This window comes from Podarcis filfolensis, assembly GCF_964270895.1.
Source record: "Podarcis filfolensis genome assembly, chromosome: 7".
Classification (NCBI taxonomy): domain Eukaryota; kingdom Metazoa; phylum Chordata; class Lepidosauria; order Squamata; family Lacertidae; genus Podarcis; species Podarcis filfolensis.
The window spans coordinates 53,004,520-53,026,837 of record NC_139603.1 but is presented as its reverse complement, the minus strand read 5'-3'; the positions used below and the strand labels follow the sequence as shown (position 1 = coordinate 53,026,837).

At 40.9% G+C, this 22,318-nt stretch overlaps 1 protein-coding gene across 1 annotated transcript; it reads left to right on the top strand.

The window, feature by feature from the left end:
• The first annotated feature begins 820 nt into the window (after positions 1-820).
• OPRK1 (opioid receptor kappa 1) lies at positions 821-19,703 on the top strand. The gene is made up of 4 exons (XM_083623052.1): positions 821-1,368; positions 2,045-2,363; positions 12,762-13,114; positions 16,450-19,703. The coding sequence occupies exons 2-4, from the start codon at positions 2,101-2,103 to the stop codon at positions 16,980-16,982; spliced, it is 1,149 nt and encodes a 382-aa protein (XP_083479178.1). The 5' UTR covers positions 821-1,368; positions 2,045-2,100; the 3' UTR covers positions 16,983-19,703.
• The last annotated feature ends 2,615 nt before the right edge of the window (positions 19,704-22,318 follow it).

Below are 22,318 nucleotides of genomic sequence, written 5' to 3'. Positions count from 1 at the left end.
GAAGTCCTGGGGAAGTCCCATCAGGAGGCAATGGCTCCCTCAATTTCACAGCCTTTGGTGGTTTAGTGCCATCCAGTGTGATGGCCTTAGGCTGTCCCTGAGATAGCATTAGATTCCCATGGCCCCAGTCTGAACTGAGGCCCACAGTAATGTTGTGCTTCTGCTCTTCTTACTTCTCTCCTTAAGGGCACAGATATTGGTCAAACTTCTTGATAGGCTTAAGCCAATCTCTCCCCCTGCCCATCTTGACTTATTGACATTCATGACAACAAAGCTTGACAACTGTTGACTTACGAGGGTATTCTTTCATGCACCCGAGGATTGCTGAAAAGTAGAGATGGGACACCTGTGGCCAGCCAGGTGTGGCTGGACTCCAACCTGCATTGTCCTTGACCATTGGCTGGGCTGCCTGCAGTTGATGGATATTGGAACCCATCAACACTTGCAGAGTCACACCTTCTCCACTGTTGTTGGGACAGAAGTTTTCTTCACTGAGCTGTTATATAAATAAAGCAAACAGATAAAGGGTGCCAAATTTTTTTCTTCCTCTTCTTCTTCTTCTTCTTCTTCTTCTTCTTCTTCTTCTTCTTCTTCTTCTTTTTACAAATCTACTTGCAATACAATGTGAATAAATGACAAAAACACTATCTCATATAAATGGAGTTGTTGGCTGTAGATCCATAATGCATCTAAATGATATGCAATGTATCTAACATATTCTAATGCGGTTCTGTTTTATCCTTTCTGCAGCATCATAGGAGAGAGCATTCTCTGCCCCCCTTCTTTGTGTGGATTTAATGAAACAGGGGACACAATGTGAGAACAATCCTGAATGCATTCAACATGTATCAAGTGGGCAGTCAGATCTGCTTTATCACAGATGTTCTTTCTGCTGTCTTTTATATAATTAACACAGAGGAAATATGATTGCTTAAGCATTTTAAAACCTGGGGGAAAGGCTAGGATAGGGTGGGAGAGCAACTTGTAAGGTGGTATTTAAAAAATCTCCTAGGTGCTGCAGGACTGGCTGCCTTATTCTTCCCAAGTGGTGTTTAGAGAAAAGTCATGTGAGCTTGGAGGAGAATGTGTGCAAGGACTGCCGGCATATACTGAGCTGTGTAGTGGGAGACAGAGTGTGAGTGAGAGACTGCTTGTACAAAGGTAAAGTGCAGGCTGCAGTTACAGCTTCTGCAGTCTTGGAGCTAATACTTGTGATCTGTCTTGGCATCCTGGCTATCCTTCATTCCCAGGGCATGTGAACCCTCCAGATTCCCAAGATTCATCAAGAGAGAAAAGGAGAGGATGCTTTTCAAATTCTGAAAATATCTCCTGGGAGATCCCACTGCTTTCATTGAATTTTACAAAAAGGTAATGTACTTTCTGTTCTGTTTCTCTCGTTTTATTTATGATTTTTATTTTATTGAAATGCATTCTGTACCCTCTACCTGTTTTGAGAAAACTGGCTGTACTTTAAAAGGAAATTGATCCCCTTTTAATTTTACCTAAGAGGAAAGAATCCCTTGTCTGGATATGCAAAAAATTACTGATGAAATGAGAGCAAACTGAAATGTATCTCGGGTCCTGAGCCAACGATGCAGTGTACCTCAATCTAAGAGGGGTTAAAACTTATCTGGAAAACTCATCAAGTTTTTGGTGCTACCTAGTATTTTAAAAGTCCAAAGGAGTTTCAAACACTTCAATGATTTTGAATCTCTTCTCTAACCTAGTATCTGAGGTATGTGGGGTCTATCAAGTTTTCTCTCGTTGCTTTCTAGAGGACTAAATGAGTTCAATTCAAAAGCACTTTGGTGCAGTAGGGAACCTGGATTCGTTTATTACTTTGCTAGGTAGTGATGTTCTTGAGTCCAGGTTTTTATGAACGTCCTCTGCCACTTCATGCTTTCCTTTTCCCAATACTGTTCTTTCCTTTTATATTAAAAACATTGTTTAAGAAGGAGGTCAGGACTGTTCCAATGACACCTTTATCATATTTAGTGATGTCTCTATTAATTGCACTCTTTTAATTTCACTCTTCTCTTTCCAGTGTATTCATCTGCTCCTGTCTCCTCTTCTCTACCTGGGCTGGAGGTGAAACCCTCCATGGAATCCCCAGTGTATATTTTTCGTGAGGAGCCAGGCCCTACCTGCTCCCCAGGACCTTGCCCACTACCTAGCAGCAGTAGCAGCAGCTGGCTTGTGGACTGGGCAGAATATGGCAACAATAGTAGTGGTGCTTATGAGGACTTACAGCAGAATGACACGAACATCTCCCCGGCTATTCCCATAATCATCACTGCAGTCTACTCCATGGTCTTTGTGGTGGGCTTGGTTGGCAACTCTTTGGTCATGTTTGTCATCATAAGGTAAGGATTTTGATGGGTCTTTTAACTGTCATTGTAGGGGGAAAGCTACATAACTAAAGGGAACTAAGGGAAAATAGGAAGGGTCATAGCTTAGTGGTAGGTAGAGCATCTACTTTGCATGCAGAAGATCCCAGGTTCAGTTCCCAGCAACTCCAGGTAGGACTGGGGAGACTTCATGCTGGAACCATTGAGAGCAGCTGTCAGTTAGCATACACAATACTGCGCTGGGTGGATCAATGGTCTGCCATGTTACAATGTTTCATGTAAGGGGAAAAGCTCTCTGTTTCTTGATGGTTGTGTCTTGATGGTTGTGTCCCTTGGGCTGCTTGAGTTCTAAGATGCTTCCTTACTGAGGGCTATTTGAGTGCCAGGACCAAACTACAGATGCTGGATTGGTGCTTGCAAATGGCAGGGTGGGAGGGATGGCAGAAACCCCTCATTTATGTGGCATTACTAATTCAAGAAATTTCCCCTCACAGTTTACTGGTTTTCTGTGCTAACCCAACAAAGGGGGAAACTGCTTTGTAGACACAGATGTGACTGTTTTAAATGTGAGTCTTCATTTGGTTGTAAGAATAAAAGTGAAAACTGAAGCAGAACATGGGCTTGAAAGTTAAACATCTGAATACCTATCAGTGCTGGAAAGCACTGTGGAAATATGTGAGCAGAGCTCCCTCCAGGGATAAGACACAGTTAATGTGGTCTATATTATTGCTAACATTATATAATACACATACACTTTAACTGCCAGTAGATCTAGTATTTATAATATTTTCCTTTTTTGTTTTCCAAATGAAACAGTGTCATTATTTATTATCATTTTTTAATCTACCGGTATATAGAAGTTTTGTTACTCTCCCTCCCACCCCCCCCATCAGATGTCTCAGCAGTATAACATGGGTATAGGAGCTTTGGAAGAAAAGATTCCCCCACCAGGCCTAACAGAGCCCTGTTTTACCCCCACTCCCTGCATGTGAGTAGATGTGCAGGCAGCACAAAATGCCATTGAGGTAAATGTGAGGTCACTGTAGCTCTATCCAAGCGTCCTTTCTCATCCCGTGAAGAAGGGAGAGCAAGGCTGTGCTCGCTACTTAACCTTCCTAATGGTCTGACTCCAAAGGTTGGGTTCTGAACTTCTACAGCAGGGAGGCCACTCAACAGGCAAGGGCTCTGCCTCCTCTGATGGGAAATGTTTGAGGGAGGACACCTGACTGGGGTTTCTGAGTTTCCCACCCAGTCCTCTTTCTAGGTTCGATACAAATTGCTTATGCACCAAGGCATGAGTAGCTTGTGCTGAGTGGAGGGAAGGAGTAGAAGAGAACATGTGTGGTGAATGATGTCCCATTCGCGCTACTGGCCCATGCCTGGTGAGGGGATAGGTATTCTGTTGAGCTTGTGGGAATCATTCATGTATGAACACTGCACTCAGAGGATGGGGTTGTGGAAGGTGGGGAACTACACACACACACAGACTCTCTCTCTCTCTCTCTCGTGTGTGTATGAGAGAGAGATGCAACTGATTTCAATACTCTGAATATGAATAGCATGAACTATCATATAAGTGCACATAGAATTGCAGATCTTTTTTTTTACAGGATACTTGATGGATGTTTTTTGGTGGGGGGGATAGATACACTACAGGTAATCTTGGATCAATTTTCTTGACTGCTCTTTTTTTTTCTTTCAAGCATCTGCTGTGAGCCTTGATTGTGATTGAAGCCCTGATGCTGTAGAAGTGGGATTAATCTTGCAACACATGCCACTTCCCTGATCGAAAATGCCCTCCCCCAAAGCTAATGGTAGCTGTAATATGAAAAGAAAAACGCAGGCAGCATACAATTAACTGAATTGCCCCAGTCCCCCCCAGCAGAGCTAATAGGAGCTTCAGGATGGGGAAAATTGAGATGGAGACAATGATGTTGGGAGCGGAATATCTTAAATATCTTTTCTCCCAGCACTGCTTCTCGAATCAAAACTAGAGTTTTCAATAGCTTTCTTAAATTTACCATCCAGAGAGAGTTGGTAGCAGATCTCCCAGTCATTTATCTTTGGGCCATCTGCTTTTTCACTATATTTTTTAAAAAAATATTTTACCAGTTTTGGAAGCCATCAGTTTTCTGTACTAAATTTCTGGTGTGCTTCATACTGTGATCAAAATCATTGGCAGCATCCTTTCCAGCTGCTCAAATCCCACAGTTTGGAAAATTTGGTGCTAAATCATGTTGGGTGTTTTTTTTTGGGGGGGGGGGGGAGTCTGATCAGTGCTCAGCAAGCCAGACAGGTAAAAAGGGGGTGGAGAAAACAAAGCAAAAATTACAAACAGTGAACAATATTGAATAATAAAATTAACCAGACACCTGCACAACATTAACAATTCATTGCAGTCCTCCAGAGGAAGTGCTTCCAAATCAGCACAATAAATGGATGTTTTAGTGGGGAAATGTGTATTTCACAAAATTTATGTGAGGGGAAACACTGGATCTTATAAACTTCTAAATTATACAAACAATTTCTAATGCGTTTTAAATGAGGACTGTGAGATAGAGAAGCTTTCTTTGTGCCTGTGTGGAAGGGGGCATTATATACTGAGTTTCTCTGTATTCATATGGGAGCGGGTGTCTCTATGAAAAGGTATACATTTCTGTTTGTTTGCGGAAAGAATGATTGTATGCAACAGTAAAATGATTTTTCAGGTGCCTAATTACTTTGACTGGCTACAACTCTATATACATTGACATGGGGCTTACTTCTCTGGAGTAACTTGTGTAGGATCTCACTGCTAATTACTGAAGTCCTTGAAATGGTTCTTAGCATGATGGCTAAGTTAGTTCACTTCCTTCAGTGTTTCTTTCCTTTCTTTTTTCTTTCTTTGAATGGGTTTTGTGCCATGTCTTCACTAATGGCTTTTCAGAGTTCCCCATCTGAAAAATGGACAAATGCTTTCTGAAAATTCTGCTAAACATGTAGTATCTTAATAATATGCTGCAGATGTATGTGTTAGGCATGCACCTTGACGTGTAGCCTGGATTTACCTCGTTGAGTCCTTGTTTTGTGCTTGTGATGCAGTCAGGGTTGGGAGTGTGTAATCTCTGTCCGCTTAGTGTAATGTCAGGAGACCTGTGAGCACCTAGGGTAACAACTGTACACCTTAGGTGAACATACAGTTTCTGTGGGCTCAGCTCCTTTTCTCTAGGTTCCTGAGTCTCGTTCCTAATTGGATTCTATTTCTTGAGCATTTCCTCTTTTCTAACCAGCTGTCTCTTCATGTCACTTCCCTCCTCCTGTCATAAATTTCAGGAGTTTGTATATAGGTCTTACTGTACCATTTTCAGTAACTGAACCCAACTGGATCTTTGCGGGGCTAGAGACTCAATTTCTATAGTAAACAAGACTGGGTTTAAAATAAAACGGCACTTTTCTAATGCCTTTTCTAACTTTAGAAATACAACGTATTTTCTAACTCTGGAAATCATACGTGCAAGAAAAGCCTTTGTTATTTTAACATATTTTTGTCACAGTAGGATGTTCACTGGAAATGTTGTAGGCCTTTTTTTTGTAAGGAGAGGGAATAGGCACTAATTTCATCATCTAATGGAAACAGAACTTCAGCCTTTTGGATTTGCCACTGTGATGCCATTGTCAACTAGTAATGGCTCCTATAAGAATGATGTGACTCCAGCAGTAATTCTGGAGTCACTCCCTCAATGTACTGATGCCCATTGCCCCAGGATGCCAGTTAAATGGAAGAGCAGATGACTGTCATCAGACTCCAAATTAGCCACTTTCCCTAATTATCTAACAAGCCTCCAGTGATTTGAATAATTTTCTGTGTTAAAAAATGGTCTTTACAAGAAACATTTTTGCAGATATCTTGCAGTATGGATACAATCCCAATGAGAGGGGAGGAAAAATATACTTCTGTTTCTCTGCCGCTTCTGCCTAAATTTCTGCTGGAAAAATATCAATACAGGGTTCCACACTCGCAATCACCAGTGGAGTTTGCATGGGATTGGGCTATTAGAATGCCCATTTCATCTAGAAGAATATATTAAACATATAGGGAAAATACACTTCTACCACACTGTGTGTGTAGTAGTGTTAAATAACCGTTAAAGAAACTAACCAGGATTAAGAGATCTTCCATATGATTCCTTATTGCAGGTGTCCTCCAGAAGTTTTAGACTACAACTCCCAGCATCCTTGACCTCTGGCCATGTTGAGGGGGGCTGAGCAGAATTTTAGTTCAAAACATCAGGAGGGCACTGCTTGGTTATCCATGCCTTGTGGTATAACAATCTGCACAGGGTACTATTCATAGTTCTAACTTTTTATTAACTCAAATGAGTGATATAACCCTGCCTATTAACATTTACATATGGATATGTAGAAGAGCTATGTTTTTCAAACAGAAGCACTAATACAAAGTATGTCTGAAATGATACACAACAAAACCCACCACAGGCAACACCTGGATTGGTCTAATCCAGCCTGACTGGTCAAATCCATATAGTCTAATTCATATGTTCTAGTGCTTATAAAAGGTCGTATGGAATGCCTCGGTACTTTTTAAAAAGAAATTTATATCCCATCTTTCTACATCACTAGTAGCACTAAGGCAGCTAACAAAAGCATTTAAAAAACAAAAACAAAACCAGCCTTAAAATAATAAAATGATTCAATGCAAGGAAGTTCCGCAGATACGTATTTCTGTTCTATTTCAAGGAACAGAAAAACTAGGCAGATGGTCCTCAGTGTATGGGTTCTTGTCCATACTCGCTTGTCCCTTGCCTAGAAAGCATGGATCGGAGTGGGTTGTCCACTTCTCTTACTCTTTCTATGCATGGATCCGAGAGATTTTGCCCTTGCCACACCCCTTTCCCTGGGGAAACCCATTCTTTGGCAATAAATCAGAGCAAATGTCAATATGGAGAAAATATGAATTGCTGTTTGGTCTAGTTGAATACTAAAGAGCTCTTTCCCCTAGGAGAAAGCAGCGGGAAAAGAGGGAGTGTGGAAAGGCTGAATGTCAGGTTAAAAGCCTGCCACAACAATTTTAAGATGATGGCAGGATTCTTGAGAAGCCATGACTGCCAGAGGGGTATAAGAGTGGTTTAATGGTATGGCATGGATGTAGGCTATTACATCCTCACATACATCTGCTGCCAAACAAAGGTCCCTTATCCCCATTCTATCTATGCTTTGGGCACAAACCTGCTAAATGTATGCAGTTTGTGAGCTGGAACCCAGCATGATTCATGGGGAGAGGTTATGTGTGTTCACCAGGGTTCCTCCACACAGACATTCCTTCTTCTGTCCATGTGGTGTTAACTGCATAGAGGCTAATGACTAAAGGAGTCTATAGCAGTCGGTGCAACAAATTTTGGGTGCTTAGTTGGGTGACTCGGCTCTGGACAGTGGGAAGGATGCACCTCCCCTTCTCCTCTTCTCTCTAGGGTCCATATCCTTGGGATTCATACCCAAGCCCTATTTGGTCGACAGCAGGGGACAAACTGTCTCACATCTTTGGGCTTTCCTATGTGTAGATATCAGCAGAACTGTGGCTGCCACTGGCCCCTCTCTCCTAACAAGTCTCCTAATTAACATCTAGGAAATGAAATACCTGACAAGACATCATCATATCCAACATTTACCAGCACACTCCAGGCAGCAGGAGTTAAAGTGAAGCATGGGTGGGGAACATGCTGCTGTCCCATCATGTGTTTCTCAAGTTAGTTGTTCCCAGGAAACATAAGATAACGGCTGCCAGCTTTCCTCCTCATAACATCTAGTTAGGTCCTCAGAAGAGACCATTCAAAGATCAATATTCTTTCTGGAGTTCTCATTAAGAAAGAAGTTTCTTGCACCTGAGATTAAAGAGTAGAGTCAATATCCATTTTTTTTCCTTGCTGCATCTTTGAGCCTTAATTTGGCAATGCAAGAATTAGAGCTCACTTATTAAGTCAATACTTATCCATAGCGCTTTGTGTTGGATTAGATGTGGGGGCTGGTGTTAATGAAAAAAACAAACCATAACCTATCACATTGGCTCCTATTGCCTGAAGCAACCAAACAGAAGAAGAAAAGGCATGACTGGAATGTAAAAGTACATTTCTTTTGAGCTGTTGTATTGTGAGTATGGATGGGACAATAGGCCCATTTTGGTTCCTCATTTGTTCAGCCTTAAGGTCAGTTCCCCACATTTCCACATCAGATTGCAATTTTTTTTAAAGGTTCTAATGAAAATTTATCAGCATTTTCCTGCACAGATGCACACACAGTTTCCCAAAATATACACGTTTGTAAAGAAATTTCCCTAATATAAGGCATATGGTATGTTATTTTCACCAACACATGCATTTATATGCACACTTCTTTGAGTTTTGTACAGGTTTGTTCACTTGAGAACTTTCATTGCAAAATTTGACTGGGTGAGACTTGGGAAATCTGTTTGTGTTTTGGTTTGTATATTGTTCTGGAAAGTGAGAATTAAGTAAGGATGCTCTTAAATGTGAACTGAATCAAATTTCTCTCCCATCCCTCCCTGTGACAAAAAAAGAAGTGAGATGCTGCATTCAGTACTGTAATTTGTCTGTCATCAAAAACTCCTAAGAAAGCTTTGTGGTGGGATAGATGGGAGATCACCTCTGGATTAGAAACTGGTTTAAAATAGGTAATAAACTTTTCCTGCTTAACCATTTCTTGTCATTGGTAGCAGCAGGTGACATGATTGGACAGTGCCGCTCAACTGACCTCCAGCTAGTTATGTCATTTCTGCTTATTGGGAGGTAGAGTACAGAGGTAGAGTACAGTGGCACAGTGCAAACATATTTACACAGTCAATCCGGTGTTCTTCCTGGTGAGTTTGCACTATGCCAACCTTGCCCCCCTCCCCCCTATTGCCCAGTAAGCAGCAGTGGTGCAGCTGGCTGAAGGTCAGGTAGGTGCTGCAGCCACAGCACCCACTACTGGTCATAAGCTTCAGTCGCAAGTGAATGAAATCCTTTAATTTTCCAGTTTGCAAGTCCTTGGGTTTCTTGGGCAAATGCTTGGCTGCCTCTTTTAAAGATGTTCTTTTATGAACAGTCATTTAGTAGTATGTTTTCCAGATGTTGACTTAAAGCCTAATTTGAGTGAGCAATTGCAGTCCTTAAACATTAGTGTTAATCATAGCAACATTTAATATATACAGTAGTTTTAATCAAGGCAAACAGCTGCAATTTGCAACCCTGATTATCTGTGAAAACTGCATATATATGACTGCAGATTTTGTGCAGATTGTTGTTGCCAGCTACTGCATGATACCATCTGCAGACTAGCAATGCAAATTTTAAGAATACAGCTGCAAAGAGATCATAGAAGCCTAATGGAAATCAATGGGGGAAGTAAGTTGTGACTTATTCAAGTATTGCTACTTTAACAAAATTCAAATGTAGCCATTTTTCATAGAGGTGGTGACAGTGTAATTGCACATGTTTCAACTAGTACAAGTGGAATGAAAGGGTTTAACACTGAAATGCTACTCTAAATTATGCTTGCCAAATGACACAGGATAGGCTTGCAACTAAATCCTCGACCCAACTATGACTTCAAATAACAATAGTGTCGTAAAGTTACAAGAGCATAGCAATTTTGTTACACCATCACAACCTTAAGTCAGTGTTTCTGCTATGTTAATGTATAACTAGTAACTACAATGGTGTGTATGTCCATATGTAAACATGTCTGTGCCTCAGGGCCCAAAATATTTTGAATTGTCCAAAATATGGAAGATCAGAAGCAGGAGTGTGGGGACTCTTTGCAGCTAGCAGGCAAATTTCTGGGCTCTCCCCTATCCCCCACTGATGGGCAACTTTGATTGGTGGACAGGGCTGGTCATTCACTTGATGTCACCATGATGTTAGGAGAACCATTTCTCCTTTGTGGCATGGCTTGAGTTCAAGCTGTGCTGAAATGTAAGAGCCAAGTGGGGCTTTGAAGTTACTGCAAATTCACCAGTGGAGGCAATCTGTAACCTGGGTTGGTACTGAAGTTATAACGTCTGAATTGGTCAAAAATTCATTTTTGTTCTAGAGTCTTATAAGGGACATGGCTATGACGGTATGGCTTGGGGATTGTTCTGAAGATTGACTGAATTTCATAATTCACCACTTCACCTGTACTAGGAAAAGCCCTACATATGTATACATTCACAGTGATTATCATGCTACTGTTTGCATGTGTGACATTTTGTAATATAAAGAGCTGGCAGTATTCAGCTATTCAGTCCATTAAGTATTTTGTCTTACGGCAGTACAGTAGTGCTGAATGTTGCTAAAGGCTGACAGATCGATGGCAACCACTCACTTGGCCAAAAAAACAACTAAGGTTCCTGAAAAGAATGGAAACACTAGGGGGCGTTACTTGTCATCCGCTGAAAAAATTATATCCTCATTTAGCTGTTGTTGGATCTTATTTCATGAAACTAAATCTAGCAACTTTATGATGGCTTGACTAATTTGCATAATCTAATTAAAATTGCTCATGAATTTAGTTCTGCTGCTGGCAAGTAAAACTTAATTGCTAACACAGCATTGCAGCAATAAATCAGTTAAAGGGTGAAATAAAATATATAGACTACAAGCCTTGGCAAATGCTACTATTTCTGTCTGAAAACAGTAGCCTACTGAAAACTGCTCCAAGTTTTCTTTTGCAAAAAAAGGAAAAATGTAAAAAGTGGGCTTGCAGAAGATGTGAAATGTCACCTGAAAAATCCAAATAAATCTGTCTTTGCCCTCCCGCAATTGCTCCCACAACTGCTATTTTCTTCCCTTGAATTTTTCTCCAGTACTATTTTATTCTCTCTTGCTGCATGATACTTACACCCAAAGGAGAAATTAGCATAAAGCCAACAATCAATACAGCAATTTACACATTGGAAGAAACACACACAGAAGAATGCAAAACTGTAATTAAGCAATACAGCATCCTTGCTTTTCTTAGAAGGGTTCATTCTCCACCCACTCCCAGATTCTAACTAAACAAATGACTTAATGCCTTTGTCTCAAGGCTAAAATATGGCAATGTAGGCACTCAGATATGACTATATAGCATCATCTCTGAGGGAAAATAAAGAAGCATTGTCCTTATTCAGGGGGGTAAGTAGGAAAGGGAAAACAGGAACATGTATTTCTTATGCAGTGCTGAACCAAACAATGAAACTGCTTCTGGGAATATTGCCCAGTTGCATTGGAAATGCAGTGCTCTGTTTCTCAGAGATCAGTGATGGGAAAACTGTGGCCCACTAGATGTTGTTGGACTCTAGCTCCCATCAACCCCAGCTAGCATGGCCATTGGGTTACAATGGGAACTGGGCCAGACCTACCATTAGGTAAAATGAGGCAGTTGCCTCAGGCAGCAGATACTTGGTGGGTTGGGGATGGGCATGAATAATCAGAAGATAGAACTGTGTGTGTGCCTGCCCTTCACACACTATAAATGAATGAATGAATGAATGAATGAATGAACGAATGTTTTAATTGAAAGGTTTCTGAACATACAAATAACAAATATCAAAACAAAACAGAATCACAGTACATTGGCTGCAATAGTGTTCATTATGAAATCCAGTATATTAACTTATAGTCTTCCTATAGGTTGCCATGAGTGGATGGAGGAATCATAGGCTCTTTTGCCCAATGTGGGGCTTGAACCCACGACCTTGAGATTAAGAGTCTCATGCTCTACCAACTGAACTATATAAGTAAACTGTTAACATATGAAACAAAACAAAACAAAGGGTTATATATTTTTAACCTTCATAGCCTTCAGTTTTCCTGTTAACTTTTCAGCTAAAGCAATTTGCCAAATGGTTGTGCATCACTTGGATAATGTTAATCCTAGAGTGGTTTCTCAGTTTCTCAATAACAAGCCACCACCATTGAAAATATAACTAAGTCCTTGTAAGGGAATTCCAGCAGTTTAATTATAAAACATGGGCAACAAAGTTAGCCGAGAAGTACATTGCTTACATCCCACTATTTTACTGACACCACTAGTGTTCAACTGCCAATCCAGCCTGCTTTTGTAGATGGAATTGTGGTATTCAAAGCTGCAATTTTGTCCTTTGCCTCAAGCAGCAAAATGTCTTGGCCTAGCCCAGAGTGGGAGTGAAGTCCAACATCTGGAGAACCAAGGTTCTAATCCTAATAGGGAAACATTTTCACCCCTGTTAGTGCACCATCATCACATACACAAAAGTAACTTAAAGGGGGGGGAGAGTACTTTGGGTGTCTGGGAAACCTTCAGTGAAAAGTGCCCCCCCATTTAAATTCATGTCAAAGTTAAATGTTTCTTTCAGAGCATTCTCAAAACTAAACTGACTTATGGGGTGACATAATGAAAATTCTTCTTGTTTTGCAGGTACACAAAGATGAAGACAGCAACCAATATCTACATTTTTAATCTGGCCCTAGCAGATGCCCTAGTAACCACCACAATGCCTTTCCAAAGTACTGAGTACTTAATGAACTCGTGGCCATTTGGGGATGTGCTGTGTAAAATAGTTATTTCAATTGACTACTATAACATGTTTACCAGCATATTCACACTGACCATGATGAGTGTTGATCGATACATTGCTGTGTGTCACCCGGTGAAGGCTCTAGACTTCCGTACTCCCCTGAAGGCAAAGATCATCAACATATGTATCTGGCTCTTATCTTCATCAGTTGGCATATCAGCCATTGTCCTCGGAGGTACCAAAGTCAGGGAAGGTGAGTGTGGGCTCTGTTCTTTGCCGGTGATTTGTTCCTGCTCAATAATAAACTTTTTTTTAAAGCATAGAGGAGACTAACACAATTAACTTTTGAATACCAGCTGCTTTTATGCACTTGGCTTGTTCTTACTAGAATCCTCAAAACTGCTCCTTTTCCTTTTTCAAAAGATGGATTTCTAGTGAACATGGTTGCAACTGCAAAATAATCTAGCCTCCAATACAGTACTCTTACTTGAAAGCTAGTATAGGTCAGTGCCTAAGAGATTAAGGTGTGATGCTGATTGTAGGGACAAAGGTAGCTGCTTTGTCCCATTAGTCCATCTAGCTACTTATTGACTGAAATTATGGAGTGCTGCAGCCTGTCATTGTAGACTCTGCACTGACTGGCAGTGATTTTCCAGCATCTCAAAGGACATTCCCAGTCCCACCTAGAAATGCCAGGGATTGGAACTGGGGCTTTCTGTAAGCAAAGCAGATGTTCTGTTATGGCCCTTTCCCATTAGGAATTCACTGGTTTAAATCTTGCCTTCAGGAGATGGACTTTGACAGTAGATGGACTTTGACAAGTTTCACTTATTAGGAAAATCTCAGCTCCTACCCCTTTAACAATATGAGAATAATACTACAATTGGTATTAATGATTGCTGAGATTGCACGCATGCACGCACACACACACACACACACACACACACACATCTATGCAGTATTTTTACAAAACTGTACTACATAAATGCAAAATATTATTCATAGTTTTTACTTTCCTGTGTGAAAGAAAAAATAGCCCACCCTGATTCATATACGAAATTGTAACATACATAGCAGTCTGGCAACCACGCATTCTCACCAAAACGTCATCCATATGAATCAATTGCATGCAACAGAAATCTGCAAACTGGTTGAATCCCTCAAGCTGATGGTGTATCTTTCATGGGCCCTGCAGTGATGAATGAGCTGGATGAGACCGGATACTGAAAAGGATCCAAATGCATTGGCTCACATCTGTTAAATTATGTAGCTGGAACTTTGTGTGTGAAAAGCACAGCCACGATTGAGCCTTATTAATATGCAGTGAATAATTATGCGATACCCATTAGATTATAATTCAGAAGCACTTAGAATGAAAAGTACATGATATTATGCTACGAAATATAATCACTATTAACCCATTGGTACTCTTATCAGGTTAGTCACTCTGCAGTGGTTGCCTGAAGTCAGTCAAACTATGTTGACATGTATGGTTTCAGGATTTGATGTTTTATAGCCCATTCATCGTAACACCTAACCATTGCACCTATCCTTCTAAAAAATTGCATGCTACTTACCTTGGGTGCTTTTGTAACTTATGCTATATTCATACAGTCCCCAAAAGTGCAGGGGGAAAGTGAATTGCTCCTTCCCAGATTTAAAAAACTCCCCTTACACAATGCCACTGGCAGGGTTAATCCAATTAGAAGGGGTTACTATGCCAGAAAGTGTGATCATTATTTCCAAGAATTTATATCCCACTGTCCCTCCCTAAGGAGATCAGAGAAGAGTACACTAAAAACAGTAAAACAATATAAACAAGCAGCAGCAAACAAGAAGACTCATAGTTTCTAATCTCAACAAATTCTGCAAAAAACAACAACCCACTGTTGATTCAATTGCCCATGTTCATGGTAGACTGTGGGGAGACAGAGGAAGCCCTGAATTTCTGAAGCAGGCCTCCACTTTGGACCTGAGTCTAAGCAGGTCTGGCCCAAAGTGGTCTGAGGAAAAGCAATCCACTTTCCAGAGGCCCAAAGAGGGATCCAAACTAAGGTCACATACACACTATACAATTAAGGCACACGCTCCTAAAAAAATCCTGGGAACTGTAGTTTGTTAAAGGTGTTGAGAATTGTAGCTCTCTGAGTGGTAAACTATGGTTTCCAGGATTCTTTTTTTGGGGGGGGAGGGGTGCTTTAAATGCATGGTGTGTGCACAGCCTGAACTTGTCCTCCGTGTACACTTTACACTGTGTGATTTACACTAGATCCAAGGGGCAGAACCTTTCTTAGCCCAATGGCCATGTTCCCTTATTGCTAAGCTTTCAGGGGCTGCAGGCTGATTGTGGTGAGCATGGTCAGAGGCAGAAGTGGGTGGATAAATGGATGTGACTCTTTCTTTTGCACAGTAGGCTACATTCCAGCCAATACAAAAGCCTGAGATTTCTACACCCACACCCATCTCTTTATTCAGGTAAGCAAGAGACACTGTCCCACTTCACAGATACATTCCAGACAGTCAAGAGCACTCATGGAACAGGGACAGTGAGGGTTGTGGCTTGTTTCTGTGACAGACTCCCTCTCTCTCTCTCTCTCCACCACCCCCCCTCACACAGGGCTAACTACTCCATGTATAATTTTTCAGCAGCTTCCATGCTTTCAGTGTTTTTCTTGTCAATTTAATATCAGGAATGCAAAAAGCACAATTTGTTGTGGAGGAGCAAAGCCTGTTAAGACCATCAGTTCAGTTGAGTGGGTTGAAGCATGATATTACTCTGTAGAATATTTGTTCTTCGGCATCATGAATTTCTCATCTCTGTAAATCATGCATTCCCACTCTCAGCTGTTCTTCCTCATTACTTACAGAACAACCCTTCTAAAAGCTACATCTCTTTCTAACCACCATAATTGAAAGAGCTCCAGTTCATTAGAGAGATACAGAATCGCCTTCAGGTAGAGACAATAAACTCTCTGTTTGAAATACATTCGTAAGGGCACATGAAAGTTCACCCTCTCAGATCATCACTAACATCAGAAAGCAAAGTTGAGCAAACTATGGAATGCACAGAGGATAAGGGACTGCAATTAGAAAGTGAAGACCCAATTAGGAACACCTGACCCTAACAGTGCAAAGTGGAAAGTCTTGAAATCACATTAGTAACAACAACAACAACAACAACAACACCCTGGGCAGCTCCCAACAAAATATTAAAAACAGATTAAAACACCAGCCTTTAAAAACTTCATTGAATAGGGCTGCTTTCTAAAAGACATCTGGTCTTCTAAAAGTCAAAATTTTGACATCTGATGAAAGGGTGTTCCACAGGGTGGGCACCACTACTGAAAAGGCCCTCTGCCTGGTTCCCTGCAACCTCACTTCTCTCAGTGAGGGAACTGCCAGAAGGTCATCGGTGCTAGATCTCAGTCTCCAGGCTGAATGATGGGGGTGGAGACTCTCCTTCAGTTTTATTTAACATTAATTTGGAATTCTCATGACATGCATACTTAAAAAAAACAACAACCCACTGTTAAACTGTTAGTCTAATCTGTTCCTGTGTTTCCTTCTTGTTGGCTTTTTCATTTACAGACACAGGCAGTACTGAGTGCTCTTTGCAGTTCCCAGATGAAGATTATGCCTGGTGGGACACGTTTATGAAAATCTGTGTCTTTGTCTTTGCGTTTGTTATCCCAGTGCTAATCATAGTCATCTGCTATACTCTGATGATTCTGCGCTTGAAGAGTGTGCGGCTCCTCTCTGGATCTCGAGAGAAAGACCGAAACCTCCGTCGCATCACTCGACTTGTTCTTGTCGTGGTTGCAGTTTTCATTATCTGCTGGACCCCAATCCACATTTTTGTCTTGGTCGAGGCCCTTGGAGACGTGTCACACAGCACTGCGGCCATTTCCAGCTATTATTTCTGCATAGCTTTGGGCTACACCAATAGCAGTCTAAATCCCATCCTGTATGCTTTCCTGGATGAAAACTTCAAACGGTGTTTCAAAGATTTCTGCTTTCCTTTTAAGATGAAGACAGACAGACAAAGCACCAGCAGAGTCAGAAACACCGTTCAAGATCCTGCTTATTCCAGGGAGGCTGATGGTACAAACAAGCCAGTATGACTAGTCGTGGAAATGTCATCTTACTGTCCTCCTGGAAGAGAGGAATCCAATGATCTTGGACTAACTCAAATAACCACAGCAGTGTGAAATGGACAATAATAGACCTATTTGATATTGTGTAAGCTTTCTCATAGTCTGAACGGGCAATTGCTGATAATGAGGGTTTCATCAGCCATGTTTACTGATGATTAGTTTTTGGATCATATTAAGAACAGATTTTTGTACATAGCACAATATCCATTCTTGGCAAAAGACAGAAAACTTCTTCACAATGCTGATCTCTTTATAGGAAGGGAAGGGTGATATTTTCCGCTTATGACTCCTTGATGCTCTTACTTAGAATCCATATGGATGCTAGCATGTGGTTTTCAGAGATTACTGTAAAAAAATAAGGGGGGAGTAAGGATTTTTACCGTTCAAAGATCTTGTGCAAAAATATTGTTTTACTGTACTGTGTTACAATGAACAGTCTCAATTCTAAGCCAAAATTTCCTTATATTCTTTGAGTAAGAAGCATTTTCTGATAAGTGTGTGAACCATGTAGGAAATTAAGGAATCCAGCATTCTACTGCAAACATCTGGGAGGTGCTTTGGGTTAATTTACAAAATTGTGTTTTATATTAGGAGTGAGAAACCTGTGATTCTCCAGATCCAACTCATACAATCCTTGACTATTGGCCAAGCTGGCTGGGGATTGATGGGAGTTGGTCCAACAACATCTGGGGGGACTACATGTCCCCCATCTCTGCTTTATATGATGATTACATCTAGTGCTTGATAAGCTGATCAACTGAAACTTCCAGCACTTCTACTATATGTAATTTATAGTTTTTAATCCTGAGGGAACACTATAGGATGAGCTTGTCATATAATTACTGCAAATGGGAGACTGTGTAAATTTTATTTCTTTATACAACTTATACCCCTATCTTCTAAGAAACCCAAGGTGTTAACAGGGAGGAGCCATAGCTTGGAGGTGGTGCACAAGCTTTGCAAATAGAAGACCCGCAGTTCAATCCCTGGTATCTCCAGTTAAAAGGATCATGCTGCAGGCAGCTTGTGGTTTTAAGGATCCCTTGCTGGAGCTTCTGGAAAGCTGATGCCAGGCAGAGTAGACAGCACTGCACTAAATACATAAATAGGCTGACCTGGTATTTCAGGCACTTACTTTAATAATTATACCATCAAGGTAATTAGCTTGATGTAATTAATTAATTAATTAATTGAGGTAATTAATTAATTAGCTTAAATAACCATGAAAACTCTGTCAAAATTCAAAACAAGGCTGTAAATAAATCAGTCCATGATACTACTAAAGTCTGCCAAAATAAAGGTGTTTAAAAATAAATAAATAAATAAATAAATAAATAAATCATCATCATCACAACCATTATTTCAAAGATGGTAATATTGGGTTCTGGTGGCCTTTTCAGAGTTCCAGAACTGAAGCATTGTGCCCAAACATGAATGTGTAAATTAGAGGTTGCCAGCATGGCACCCATAGACACACAGAAGCCTTTCCTGGTGTCCACAGAGTACCCAGCCTTCCCCACAGTGAAACTAAGCTTGAAATCAGCATTCTGTTGTAGCCAACTGAATAGGTTGTGTGCTTTTTGTGGTGTGTGTGGTACCTACAACAATATGCCTGGTTCACAAACATGCCCATGGCCCCTCAAAGCTTGTCGTCCTCTGGTGTGAATCATATGTTTAAAAAGTAAGACACCGGCTTCATCTTAGCATACAATGAGCTGTCATGCCTGCTCACTTTGCTCACCAACTCCTCCCCTCACAGCTTGGCCAAACCATTTGCCTTCTTACTTCACAGATTGCCCAAACTGTGCACCCCCTCCCCTTACAGATCGCCCAAACAACAGCCCAGGTGAGCTTTAGAGGAACAGGCAGGACAGTCTGCTGCTGCTTCATTCCATGGCCTTTGACAGTGCTGAGGCAGCATCATTGTGAGGTACACAATGGCAGCAGGGCCGGACAGTTGCTGGGGAGCTGACGCCTGTCCTGCCTGTCCCTCTGTAGCTCACATGGGCTACTTGCTTGTTTGCTGCGCCTGTCTGCCTGGGCCACCCACCTGCTGTTTTGTCATCATGCTGTAGTTCATTTGGCCACCTGTTGATGGCCACATGAACTGCAGTGTGATGATATTCTTACAATTTTATTATATACAGTACTCAGATTTATTGTGTCCTTCAGCTACAGGCTCTGATACCAGAGGACACCTGGGTATTGATTACAGGAACCAATGAGACTGCTTCTCATTGCAGTGCACTCTAATTATTCTAAAGTCGCCTTCTCCACTCTGCCCTGCTGGCTACAGCTAATGAGAGTTATAGTCCAAAGCAGGAAGGTATCAGGTTGGAGAAGGCTGCTCTAGGAGCCTTCCCAGTGTCATTGTCATCCCACCCTACTTGTTCTATTTCACCGTTAAATTTCTAAATTGACATGCAGCAATGCCACAAAAAATGTTTCAACCAAAATATACTGTATAAATGTGTATAATTTATTCTAGCTAGGCTTTTTGCCAGTAACATAATTGTGGACTGTTTGCATATGTCTGTCTGCAATGCAAGCTTTCTTGATCTGCAAGATCACTGCATGGTCCCTGATTCTTGTATTTGTGTCTGTCTACCACAAAAAGTGCTTCAGTGTGGTTTTCTTTTACTTCCTTTTTTAAAATTACAAATATAGTAACATATATATTCTGCATCATGATGATTAGTCCTTTTTTTTGTCCAAAAGCTCCAAAATATATCTGCCTACTGATTGTGAGAGTGACACAGTATGCTTTTCACTAATATGGAATTCTTGAGAAAGACTATCAATCATCTAGAGCAAAATCTAGTAAAAATAACTTCTTGCATAAAGGTTTGATGACAGAGGCACATTTAATTTTTGTTTAAGCATTTATCATCCAAAATTTTTCACTTTTCCTAGGTTTAGTTCTTAGATTATGGGAGAAATTGCATAAAATTTAAACACTATAAATCATGATCAAATAACAAGTTACACATATTGCATAGCATGCAGCTATGCCTCTTCTCTTTCTTAAACTAATTACTGTCATGGATATCAGGGGTAGGTGAGTAATGAGGGATTATTGGAGTGTGTGGGAAGGGGAGGTTTCTAAGGCCACATTCACACAAAACATTTAAAGTGCTATGCCATCACTTCAAACGTAATGGCTTCTCCCAAAGGTTTCTGGGAGCTGTAGTGTGTTAAGGGTGCTGAGATTTGTTAGGAGACTCCTATTCCCCAGAGCTACAATTTCCAGAATTGTTTAGCAGTCAATCCCTCTTCATAGGGAACTCAGAGAATTGTAATTCTGTGAAGGAATAGGGTCTCCTATTAACTCCTAACAATTCTCAACATTGACAACTGTTCTCCGGGGTTTTAGGCCCTGAAGACAAGAGGACTTGAAATTGGAGCCTTCTGCATGTGAATCCCCTACTACAGGTATATCACCTCACCATTTTGGATCTGTAGACATGGAGCAAGGTCTATGACATCACAGATACTTCAGAAATGCTGGTTCTCATCCGTTCCCTTCAGAGATCAACAGCATATTTGACTGTAGAATCCAAAATAATGGATGCCAGAACATTTGGCAGAAATTTGCAGGGTGGGGGGTGGGGGGTGGGGGTTTGCTTTTCCATTACAGACCTTTTCTATTATAGACCCGGAGAGTTCTGTCTATTTCTAGTAAAAACATGGCTATGTACTAAGCAAAACGAGAGCTTGCGAAGTCTGACTAAATTAAGGAAGGTAGGGCAACTAAGACTGTAGCTTGTTTTTGAAGGGTTTTTACAGCTGGATATGCCCTTGTACAAATATCTTTCAGTAACTTTGTGAGCATTGAATTAGACACACTGCATTCTGGCTAGAAGCATCATCTGCCCCTTCCACAAAGCTTTTACAATGATTACTTTGCTGGTTGCCATACCTTAATGTAGGGGTGGCTTACATGTGAGATGTTACTGAAATACAGTTCTCATCATCCCTGTCCACTTGCTATGCTGCCCTGATGGGGCTGATGGAGTTGTGGTTCAACAACACCTGGAAAGCCACAGGTTCCTTATTTAATATGCTCCACAGAGCTGTACAGATGGAATGGGAATAGAAAGTATGATTTTTATTCCTTCCTCATTTTGGGAGGATATGAGGTGGGTTATTATCTGTAAAGAGGAGATGAATGGTCAAAAGATGACCCATCAGATGGAGAGCAAGGGTCTGTGTTTGAAACCATTCACCTCTCCTCCTACCTGTCTCCATTTGCATCCCACTGCTATATTTATCTATATTGGAGGTGACTGTAATAATAAGTTGTATCCTGTGACTGTACACGAGCTAGCGAGCTCTAGAGCGGACAAGCACTTTCATTTGAAAAAAACAAAACTCTCAACGCCCACTCTCCCCCATTCATGTGACAATGAAATGGCATAAAGATAGATGCTAGTGATTATCTGTTGTCGTTATTTATAATTCTTTATTACACACGTAATAAAGTATAGGAGCATCCCACATTTTTGCCACCTCACATGGGACACATTGCTTTGTGCTGCTTAGGCTTAATGGTTGCTCAAATCCTAGCATTCAGTTGCAGCCTTCATCTTGTCAATGACAAACAGAAACACAAATATCAGATTGTCTACCCTGCAGGATGGAAGCACATTCCATGAGCATAGAACCATCATTTGCAATGGTCCCGGCATCAATAGTAACTTCTATTATGTACCACATTTTTTATTATCATATTTTTGGGTGGTGAATGACCATGTGCAAAGTTTGTGTAACTCTTTTACAAGATTTAAACTATTAATTTTATGTGCATTCCAAACTTTTTATTCAGGGTCTTAGAAGGGACTTACACAGCAAAGGGCATCCAGAGACAAATAGCACAGAACTTTAAGACATCAAGCAACACAATATTCTATCTTAATCATGTGTATGGTGGTTTTACATACCTGGCATGATGCACATAAATACTGCAAAGCAATGAAAACAGAGTCCTGTGCTCCCAAAGTTCCATCTTTTGGCTTGTCACCACAGAAGTTCTCCTCTGGGCCACCATCAGCAGCAGTTGCTCTTCCTTGAAGCAAGTTCTGCTTAGAGTGACCCAGTGGAGGTGCCTGAAAAACAGAACTTAGGAGAACCCCAAAGTCCTTGAAATCAGTGGACTTAAGAATGCCTCACTCTTGAGTCAGACTCTGCCACTGCATTTCTGTTCAGCTGAGTTTAGGATTATTCTTTTTCTTGGCAAAATGCCAGTCTGTTAACAGATTTTATACAGTCAGTGCAGTAGCACTGCATACGGTGGCTCCTCCTCT